Source organism: Carassius auratus, chromosome 32, assembly GCF_003368295.1.
Source record: "Carassius auratus strain Wakin chromosome 32, ASM336829v1, whole genome shotgun sequence".
Taxonomy (NCBI): Eukaryota; Metazoa; Chordata; class Actinopteri; order Cypriniformes; family Cyprinidae; genus Carassius; species Carassius auratus.
The window spans coordinates 35,380,706-35,392,490 of record NC_039274.1 but is presented as its reverse complement, the minus strand read 5'-3'; the positions used below and the strand labels follow the sequence as shown (position 1 = coordinate 35,392,490).

At 40.4% G+C, this 11,785-nt stretch overlaps 1 protein-coding gene across 4 annotated transcripts in view; it reads right to left on the bottom strand.

Annotated features, from left to right (window-relative positions):
* Positions 1-295: 295 nt before the first annotated feature.
* The window catches only part of LOC113052345 (D-glucuronyl C5-epimerase B-like), a 49,626-nt gene continuing 38,136 nt past the window's right edge, over positions 296-11,785 (bottom strand). For all 4 annotated transcript variants that reach the window (XM_026216804.1, XM_026216805.1, XM_026216803.1 and 1 more), the window contains 3 exons: positions 10,827-11,332; positions 5,816-6,055; positions 296-3,551 (listed from right to left, as the gene is read on the bottom strand). In XM_026216804.1, the coding sequence (XP_026072589.1) occupies positions 2,527-3,551; positions 5,816-6,055; positions 10,827-11,322 (1,761 nt within the window). In that variant the 5' untranslated portion in view covers positions 11,323-11,332 and the 3' untranslated portion in view covers positions 296-2,526. The remainder of the gene's footprint in view (positions 3,552-5,815; positions 6,056-10,826; positions 11,333-11,785) is intronic.

Sequence of the window (11,785 nt, the reverse complement as noted above, 5' to 3'; positions counted from 1 at the left end):
AAAACAATTTAAAGCACAAAGACTTTAATAAACATTTGCCCTGCATAAAAATGATCGCACATTGTGCTTCCTTTGCAAAGTCTAAACAACTTCTGGATGTGCAGCTGTTGTGATCCAGTTCAATCATTTATTGCATACACATGAAATACACCTCGCATGTCAATTTATAAATCAAGAATGAAATGAAACAGAAGGAAAGAGAAGAGGGAAAATGTAATCCTGTTCTACTCTTTTCTATAGTTTTACAATTCTTGCAGAGGAAGGCTTTGCACATAGTCCACATTTTTAGAGAGAGAGAGAGAGAGAGAGAGAATAAATTAATGAAACTATAGTTGTGCTTTAACACTGCTTGCTCCAAGGAGTTCTCAGATGCAAACAATGTTTAGTTAACTCAACTCAAAAAGGAGGCTGCTTTGAAACAAGGCTTTCAAGAACAGAGATGCTGATCCAAATCTCTTTTCCCTTTTGAAATCTGTAGCACTGAGCATTAGCCCTAATTCAAGATTTGCACACATCCCCATAGATAGCAGTGATTAATAATATTCCCTGTTGCTTTCTATACCCACTCCATTTCCTACAAATCTAGACTGAATGTGGAAAAAAAAGTATTAAAAGGTTTTTCTTCGCAAGAGGAAGGCATGTAACTACCCACTCAAAGTGTTCCTTTTATCCTATCACCTTTCCCAACTAAAAAAATGAAAAGACAAATGTTCCATACAGCAAAATACAAAACACTTCAATACTTCGGATAAAAATAACCCAAACTTTAAAGACTTTGGTACAGTATAAATTAAATGTAGCTCTCGGTCTCACTCATGGTAACTATTTTTTCCACTTTTAAATATCGCTTTGTCTAGTATGAAATGTGCATAGTATTTTATGTGAGAACTGCGTCGGCGAGACTACAAGCAACCTGAATTTCACGGGAAAAACATTACTTTTAAACCAAAAGAGGTCAACACAAAAGCTACGCCTCAGGACTAAAGCACCCATAGTCTCAAAACGCCATCCCTGCCAAACAAATCAGAAGCTTTCATATCAAACATTCAGAACTGACACATTTTTCCCTTCTTTGACATTTATTTTCTGAGAATCTGAAGCCAAAAGCGCACGCCGGAACGCAAACATCTGTTCGAAATGGTTCAGAACAGCAGGATGCCAGATAATGGGATAACATCTGGCCATCTTTTGAGGACACTTGGCTGCACTGGTCAGAAGGCTGCTGAAATGTTTTTGGGTGATGTGAGGAGAAGCTTTAATATAAATATAAATATGTAAAATAAAAATAGTACACTCTATGCTTTAATGAGGAAGTACTGATCATTAGTATCTTTTTAATACATTAAACAGCATTGTTTGCTTGCCTGAGATGCAAGTTATTCAACTGAAGGTGAAAGAAACATCCTCATTCTTTTGCTCCACATTACAGCAATTATGTTTGAGGAAACTGGTACAGCTACAATAAAGAAAATCGAAAAATTCCCTTAGAAATGATTCACTGCCATTAAGGATGAGTGAAAAAAAAAAAACTGGATTGATGTCAAAAAGTCATAATTCATCACATGGGTGTATAAACGCATCTTCACCACACATGCATGCCACACAAGTAAAGTGCATGACTAATCTACACGAAGCACGATTTAACTGAAGTTTGAAGAACACCAGCTACACGACTCTTCAGAGTCCCCCAGATTTCTCAAAGAGCAGCCTCTCTGTTTGTTAGTCCAGGACAGTGGTGTCTTAATAACTACAGCAATGTTTCCTGAAATCTGTTGTAAACAGGAAGCAAGTGACCTACAACCACCTCTCTAAAGCTTTAAGTGCATTATGGGCAGGACTGGGCCGGAATCGTGACGGCTCAATCTGATTGTGGCGAGTGTCTGACAGAGCAAAGGATCATGAAATGCAGACTGAAGGCTAGACAGTGGGTTGAACAAAGGCGCGTTTCATTCCAATGTCAAAGCTGACCGAGTAATCCTTCAATGCTCTGTGAAATATAACAATGCTACACTTGAGGACATTTTCAGCATTTTTATCCGTCGCTTATATGCATTATATGCAATGCTCTGCTCACAGGCTATGATCTTAAATAGCTAGTGCAGCTAAAGTTTGTTCTCAAAGATTTATTTCTCGACAATTTTGTCTGATGACCAATTCTTTTCCGAGCTTTACTTTGGAAAGCTGCTTTGCGATTCCTCATCTTGACTGAAGTGAGCCCAAATGTGGCAAATCTCAGCAGACGTGTTTCTCACTCAAACCTGCAGATCTGAAGCTTTGAATATTAAATACATAAGCCCTACCTCTTCCTTATCCAGACACATGCTGCAAGCAGCTGCGTTTGTACTGTACCTAATTAAAACATCAGCACAGACAAGCAGCACTGCAATTACGGTCTCAAACTGAAAAGTTAGAGGGCCACCGAAGTGTTCAGTCATCTTTTTCTCCTCACTAGACACTGTGGTCCTGATGGTGGCAGTCGGGAAGAGGATGTGAGGGCATGAAAAGATCGTAGAGGTGTGCTCCCCTTTAGTTGTGCTTGGCCCTCCCTCCTTTCAGGTAGCTTTTCCAACGCTTGACGAAGTCCCTGAATATGGGTGAGTTGTCGATAGTACCCAGTAGCTGGAGCTGGTTGATGTGCGTTGTATGGTAGTCCCAACGAGCCAGATTGGGCGCAGTGCCCAGTATAAAGTGGCGGAGATCATAGATGGTGCCCGACCCTGTATCGTACAAGGGCAGCATAACTTTCAAGGACTCCATCCCCTTGCTGTACAGCTGACCTGCGTCCCGACCGAGCTTCTCACCTGCCGTTTGAGCCAGGTCATACAGGCCTATGAGTGAATAGATGAACCCGTTGAGAACAAAGGAGCTAGGGATTGTGGGGTACTCCTCATACCAGTCATACTTGTTCATGAATACAGCTTTGACGCCATGCTGCTCCGATGGCAGTTTGAAAGGTCCGGTGGCACGCAAGGCAGCTTTTAGGTACGTGTCGTCTTTTGTCATCAGATAGGCACGCACTAGAGTGGACATGGCCTGCCCCTGTGCCATGGCCGAATACCAACCCGGCTCCAGAGCACGGAAACCGTCCCCGAGTTTACGAGTCACCATGATCGGCCAACCACCGCGCTCGTCCTGGTTGCGCACCAACCAGTCGCTAGCTGCGAAAAAAGCCGCCATATGCAAAGTGGTGGAGATTGTGATATTGTCTATCATCCCGTGGCCGTGCACCACTAACTTTACCACACGACGTGGCATGGTCTTGGTGGCTTTGACCGCTTTGGTGTTGGATAGGCCAATGCCTTTGCGGAGGTCGGTGAGAAGGTCGCGGGTGACCGTGGTCCATGTAGTCCGAGGGCCGATGCCATAGGTGATGTCACGCTCCTTGAAAGAAATGAGCTGGGTGGTGGTGACGTAGTGGATAACAAACGGAGGACCTTTCTCTGTGGTCTCCACGATGACAGAGACACTACCATTAGATGTAAACTTGAGGTCAAAAGAGATGATGAAGTCTTTCGAGTTGCCAAGAGGAAGTGAGACGCCCTCTGAGTTTTCTAGAAACAAGGAACAGAAAAAAAAAAGTTACAACAGGTTTAACTGGATGTCTGTTGCATCCATAGCAAAATTTTGCCTTTGGTACAATAACAAGCTTATGGTACTGATGCTAAATTAATGTCAAAAAACAACAAATAAACAACCTTAGATGACTATGAAAATTGATTTTATGAACAGCATAGTATAAATCCTTGCAAATTTCCCTTACAGTATCATTTGCATGCACAAACAAGTACAAAAGCACCCAAACAAGTACAGATTCACACACACTAATGGACAGAACTTGCGAATAATGACGCTACGGGTTTTCTTGAAAGCACAAGGTTTCACTTGTCAATTTCTCCTGGGGTTAATTAAACCTACAACTTAATGTCAGAGAGGCAGAAAAGCTCCAACCGTGAAACAACTTTGAAACCATCCATCTCACGTTGGACAGTGATAAAACTAATTTCTCCTCCAGAAGATTGTTGAACACACTGCAGTGCAACTTGCTGCAAAAGGAGCAGATCATTTTCCAAAACTCTCAATCAAAGTACTTTAACTCTCTCTTTTTTTTTTTTTTTTTACAGAAATGCACATTCAACACTTCAGGACATCCTGAAGTTGTTTCTAAGTGTTAAGAGTCAAATCCCTCTCGCCGCCTCTGTCTGTGCTGCTTTCTGACAAGGTTATGCAGAACAAAAAGGAAACCAACTCATACCCTCTACTGAGAGGAGAAAAGAAAGCATAAAAGAGCACAAGAAAAAGAATGAGGCCGAGTACTCGAGCAAGAGAAAACGCGCAAGACAGAGTAATATCAACAACATTAAAGCAACACAGAAAATAGGACAGGATAGGGATAAAGGACAAAAGCAAATCAAAGGAAAAGATAAGAGGCAGCAAAGGACATCTTGTCTCAAACAGCCCCTATCACTATTTAAAAAAATGAAAGTGAAAGTCATGATATTTGCCAAGTATGGCAGCCCATACTCAGAATTGGTGCTCTGCATTTAACCCATCCAAGTGCACACACACAGCAGTGAGAAGTGAACACCCACCCGGAGCAGTGGGCAGCTATAGATCCAGCGCCAAGGGAGCAACTGGGGGTTCAGTGCCTTGCTCAAGGGGACTTCAGCCATGGGTACTGAGGGTGGAAGAGAGCGCTGTTCATTCACTCCCTCCACCTACAACTCCTGACAGCACTGAGACTCAGACCTAAGTCCAACTCTCTAACCATCAGGCCACAGCTGCATTCATAAATCCATTACATAAGGCAATGGAGAGACTAAGTGGATTTGTACTGTCCTGCTCTGATTACCCTCTCATCAATAGCAGTGATGTGGAGGACGGAGAGAGCAGGAGGGAGGCAGTGCCCTGCTGGAGCCTTGGCCCTGCTCTAATCAATGCTCTGGGTGATGACACCCAATTACTGCCTGCCAGCGAGACAGCCCTGCTAATTCTAATGGCTATTGATTAGCTCAATGCTAAGCAGCACATTGTGTCAGAAACCCCCAAAATGCTGCCGTATCATGCAGTATCCTGAGGGAGGAATAGAATGTACTGTCTACTGTGATATCTGAAGGCTGCATAGATGTTTCCTTCACTGTCCGGGAAACCCCATAATCATGTGCATGCAATTTGGAGACTGAAAGTATAAAAATCCTGTCTGATGAAAGCAGAATTTATTTTCATGATTCTATTTCTACAGAGAAGTATTGTAGTCATTAAATAGCCTCTTTGTTCTCTATAAAAGAGGACAGTGGTGCTTGAATATATTCTAAAAGTTATTTCTGTAATGGTAAAGCTACATTTTCAGCAGCTATTCAGCCCTCAATGCCACTTGACCCTTCATTACTAAAAATAAAATAAAACGCAAATCTTTCAGCGGTAGTGTATGAGGCACTGTTAGTAGTGAGTTTTGACATTTTGAGGGTGTTTATGTGCATGCCCAGTGGAGCAGGACTGTAAGAGGCCATGCAAAAATGCTGAAAGAAGAATATAGGAGAGATAAGGAAATGTGTAAGGATGACAAAAAAGTATTTCATCATACTAAAGGGTTTACAAGACATAAAAATAAAAAATAAAAAAATACATAAATTATATATATATATTGTTATAGTCTAGTTGATACTGAACTGTATGCATACTAGGTGTGAAGCTGGAGGAGATAGAATAGAAGATCAATCAAAATTGGGATGGACTGTATGAAGAACAGAAGAATGGCAGAGAAATGAAACTAGACCAAATAAACTGAAAGCATGTAGTTCAATATCTGCTTCTGTACCTGGAGCGCTGAACTGTCGTACTGAAGTGACTTTGGTCTTGTCATAGACTCTGGTGAGGGAACAGCCTTTAGGGACAGTCCACACGCTAGACCTGCTGTCTCTCTCCTCCGCTGTGTCATACACCTCTGTGTGGGGTGGCCGCTCGGTCAGGTTCTTACTGTAATGACTCAGGCCATACTGAGCGATCTGGATAGCATAGAAATACCCTTGAGGGCCCCACTGGGTGGACAAAGGTACTCCTGTAGGAAGGAACCAGAAGAAGAGATATTAGAAACTGTATTTTGAACTGAAAATAAGAGAAACATATTTATATGTACACTACTTTTTTTTTTTTAAGAAATGAATACTTTTATTCAGTAAAGAAACAATATATTGATCACTACAAACATTTCTAATGACACAAAATATTTAAATAGATGCGGTACTTCTGAACTTTCCATTCATCAAAGAATTCTGGAAATAAAGTATCATGATTTCCACGAAAATATTAAGCAGTTACCATTGCTGATCATTACGGTTTCTTGACAATAAATGAGCATATCAGAATGATTTCTGAAGGATCATGTGGCACTGAAGACTGGAGTAATGCCTGCTGAAAAATCAGCTTTGCCAACACAGAAGTAAATTATATTTTAAAATATATTAAAAAATATATTAAAATGACAAAAATATATATTTTTAATTGGTATATACAATATATATAATATATACATAATATATATAATATATATTATTATTATTTTTTTTTTAAATTCAGTCTCGGTGAGGTTAAGAGACTTCAATCCCAAAAATTTGAACGGCAGTATGTGCAACCCTCTACACTTCGAGTAAATCACTCGCATATACAACCATATCTTCAATTTTGGCAACTAAATGATGTCTAAATGATAATGTTTTATACTGTTAGAGTCTTTTTGTGTGATCATGTAAAGCAGTGGTTTTTGCCATCTTCATTCATTACAAATAATCTTGTTTCTGGTTTCATGACTTTTAAACAATTTAGATCAGATAGAAAATCCAGGGTACACAGTAACAAGTGAAAACATACACCTTCAATCAGCAAAACATACAAAAAAAAAGTATGTTTGAAGTGAACACTGGGAGGAAAAAGCCACTAAACCCCTAAGCAAATAACCTGGATCTGAAGTATGAAGTTGTGCTTTCCACATAGACATAAATGCTGAGAGCTACAGTTTACCCAGCTTTCATTCACCCTCTTTCCAACCTTTTCTTTTCTTTAATCACGGCTCATCTATTCTATTTCCTGGAATAACAATAATCAAGCCACAGGCATAACACTGCAACAACACTGCTCCTTTATAGCTGGCTTGAAAGGATCTATTCACAAACATACACATAAAAAAACACATGCAGGGTTAAACACAGACATAACAAGGCAATACAGATGACAAACACACCAATGAGCCTGCCTCCCGCTTTCCAGGAAGCACACATACACATGCTGGCTCTAAGTGGGACCTGTATCAGGAGGCACTCTCTGGCCTAGATACTATTCAGAGCACTCTGATCCTCTGCTGGAGGAGACGCCATCCCTTAAACTGAAGGAGGAGGAAAAAGAAGCTCTGTTTCACTGTCACCCCTCCGTACTCATCTCCTTTTCATTCCTTTTTATTCTCTCTCCCTCTCTCTGTCCTTCGACGGAGACTGATGAGTCTGTCCGCTGTCTCTGATAATAGGCTCTCTGCTCAAACACACTGCCGCAGGCCCATGTGGGTTGTTACCTCTGAGCTCAACACACTGTTTTTGTGCCTCCAACGGCTGGGATGAAAGCGAGGGGAACAGAACCTCTCATTAATCTTTGTTTTGTGTTTGCATGTGCAACACCTTTCAAAAAACGTCCATATTTCTTACTAGAGTGAATTAAATCTACTGAGGTGATCAAAGCTGCTTACTGTTGGCATAAAAGTTTGATGCCAGACACCAAGTTAAAAATACACTCTAACTGATTAGCTCAGCGAGACCCAACACTCACGGACACCCGCAAGTTGCGCGACCTTCACACCAGCACTGTAACATTCCTTGAACATTGGACTCAAGCCCGTTCTTAAATGTTACACTTGTGTTTTGAGGCAGTTTACACTTGGTTATGGAGGAGAAGAGGCTAGAAAGGAAACAAAAGTATGGGACTGGTACAAACTCTGTTGCTTTTGTGCTGCCACAGACATTGAGAATTTCATCTCGACTCACAGACAACCCAATTTTTCCACCTGCCACAAGGGATTTTGGTATGAATGTGCCTCTTTGTGGTGCTTCACAAAAGGGGGTTCTTTAAATGCACACACAAAACAAGGTTTGCATGTTTTAAAAGCTTTCACCAGAAAAGAGTCGAAAGTGATTTAATACTGAATGCTGATCAATGAGTTTTTCAGACCAGGGTGTTTGGATGTGCTGAATTTCTGCATTTTAGACCGAATACTGCAGAATGCTCTCTGTTTTTTGAGCATGTAAAGTGAGGTTTGTTTGGATACGCTGACGTACACTCACACATGCAAACAAGCAAACAGATTTGACACTGCTCTAAATTAGATACATATTAACTTCATTAAAAAAGATTCTTCTACTTTGTTTGCCATTAGTGTCCTATGAAGCACTGTGAGAGACTTCACCGTCTTCAGTGAATAGCAATGATGTTGTGGTTTGGAAGGCATCCTTTATACTCCAGTATTGATCAGACTAAACTCAATTTCAATACTTCCTTAAGAAGTGATTACTTCATTACCCAGTCTCATTATAAAACAATACCGAAGAGCAAATGGCACTGAGCGACTCTATTCTCTTTAGAGAGCATCACAAACTTTGTTATAATAGCTTTGATATGGTGCTGTTGGTCTGATATTCAGAGATCTGCAGGAAGAAGTGATCCAAGAACTGGAGTGAGACTGGGATCAGAGTTATGCTTTATCACTGTGATGCATCGAAAATGGCATTTAACCCCGTCTGCTGAAGGACGGTCCTTGCAAAGAGATAGAGGGGTGGAGAGAAGAGTGAGCCAGCAGGAAATTATTAAAAGTAATCTGTCAGGGGAGTGAAACTGCTGGATCACTGACACAGTGGAGAGAAAAATGCAGTTTCTAGACAGTAAAAAGCTTCTGAAGGAGCAGAGACCACCATAATCAGCTTCTTCCTGTTAAGGAGTGTCATCTATCAGTTCATTTTGAAATGCTTGTCATTTAGGTTCCTTATCAAAAAAGGAAATGACTCTGCTTTAATTTGGTTTTGCTTTTCCTCATTGACATTCACCAGAAGACACATGGGAGGGAGTCTGAGTGCAAAATGATTCTCCATGACGTCTAAGGTCATCAAATCAGCTCTTGTGATTCAGTTCTTGGCTGAATCAATCCCACTTTCATTTGCTTAATGTATAGTCCATTGAGGGTGCATTACTTACTAAGAACCAGACGTAGATAATTCGAGCCTGGCTTCCAGGAAACTCCTCTCGGACTGCACTAAATGACTATTAATGGCCACTAACAAGTTGTGTTAGAAATGAGGCAGGTCGCTTTGCCTCTCACTTCTCCCAGTGTGCCACAATTAAGTGCTGCTTTAATGTGACATGTATTTAGGTGAATCTTGTTGATGAGGGAGAAAGTAACTGTGTGAGACACATTAGGAGCCAGACAGAACCTGCAGATTTTTCTACCATTTTCTGCTCTAATTATGAGGGGGAAAACCAGTGGAATGGATTTAAACAATATTCTGTAGAGTGATTAGTTTGCAGGAGTAACAGAAAGGAACTTTTTCAATAAGTTTGACTTTCCAATAAGTAATGCGATTTTTACCTTTATAAAGGCCAATTATTTCTAACCTAATTAAATATATGCATCAGAGGTGGCACAGAATCTTCACATGAAGTGGCTTTTAGATGCACTTACACACACGTGATTGTGGGTGTGATTGCCTCTGGCCTTGTATATATATAATTTTGGTCTTTGTTTGTTTTGTTTTTTGCAGAAAATTCAGAGCATCACTACTAGGGGTGTAAAAGGTTCAAATTACTCACGGTTCAGTTTGTAGATATGGTTTTACAGGTTTTTTTTTTTTTTTAGGTAGCTTAAACATTAGTTTTTTTAGGTACAGAAATTTAATAAAGCAATGTAAAATAACATTGCATATTTAACTGTATAAAGTGAAGATTAATCTTTATTATAGTTTCCAAAACTTTTCAATCAAGAGCAGTGAGTTATTTCCGTGTCTTTTATTTTTTGATTACCATTAAAAATCGCAGACAGTAGGTTAATAAAAAAAAAAATATATATATCCTGCTGTCACTTTAAAACAATGCACGGATCTAATTCACTGATATTATATGTTCAACAGACTATGTCTATGTCTGCTAGGATACTTACCAAGATGGACATGTTGACATAACTTTTGTGTGAACGTGTTTATTCAAGCAGAAGACTTGGAAGAGAACTCAATATTTGCGCACTGTCTGAGACCGGAACGCAGGTTTGCGCGCTTCGGATGAGCGCACACACAAATCTTCACACTGTGCACTCAAGTTCTCATTCACATTCACAATGTTTGAATTAAACTGGCATGGCTTAAATGCATCTAATTTAAATACAGATAGCAACCTGTGTTGTCCAGGGTCAAGTTGCACTAGTTTGACCAACTAGCAGTTGCGTAATCAGTCTTACTTTTCCTAACCCTAAACCCTAACTTTTCCTAGTTGACTAACTTTTTAAGACAAGTCTCACCTGCGCACACAGCTATCAATACCCGAGTGATGTTATTTTTAACAAGCCAGAATAAAGATGAACTGTCAGATTTAAGTTGAACCTCGGTGCAAGTGCGTGCCGTTACAGCCCCGATCTCTACTGCACTTTTGATGCCTGTTTATAGACACGAGTTAATACCAGGTGTAAATCACAATCCATCTTAACTGATTACATGTGTTCGGACACCTCGGCATAGTATTACTAAGCAGCCATTATCAGAGAAGATCGATCAGAAATGAAGAGGTGTAACCATTACCACATCACTCACCTTCCACTCCACTGATGCACTTGACTCTGTCACGCACCTCCACGTTATACCCCTCAAAAGACATGAAGACTCCACTGGGGTGATACAGCTCCTTCTGGGCATATACTTTGGAGTAACTGTGTGAAAACTCGAATCGATCGTAGCCATCGTACTGTACCACCTTGCCGTACACCTCAAAGTACTTCTCCATCCAGTTGAAGGGCAGGTATACCTCACTGCCTTCTCGGCGGCCCTTAATGGTGACATCGTCATTGATCAGGCAGTCGATCTCTTCGTATCGCAATCCGCCGACCACAGGTGGAGGTTCAGGGGGCTGGGGCTGCTGCGGGTGGCTGTCTGTTTTCGGGCTGGGAGGGGGCTGGGGGTGCCGGGGCAGGAAGCGCAGCGCTTTCTCACTCGTACACTTGTTCCACAGAACGACCGTGAGCAGAGAGAGAAGAGCGCAGATCACTATCAGGGTCTTGTAGTGAACACGGGCTGCCAGACAACGCATCATCACTGCTTACCTGTAATACAAAGACACAACCGTACATTAAAACACATTCTATGAAACACCCAGTGGCTGAGCTGAAATAAAACATGCAATCTCATGCTTAAACGCCCCGCCATTCACTAGTGACATTTCAGATTAATCATGTTTAATCATCAGTAATCCAGTCAGAGGGAATTTAATCTTAATCTAAATCTAATCAAAAAAAAAAAAAAAAAGATGTATTTATTGTTAAGGGAATGATGTGCAGCACTTGACCAAAAAAGATTCACAATGGAGCCAATTTCTGGATTTACTAAAGATAAACTTTTATGTATGCATGTTATGTTTTTGTATTATTTTAGCATAATTTATATACTATTATAGCATTTAAGAATATTTAGAATTAACTTTTACATTCATGTTTTTTTGTTTTCATTTTAATTTTAGGATAGGTTTTAGTAATTTTATTGTGCTTTTGTCATTTTAT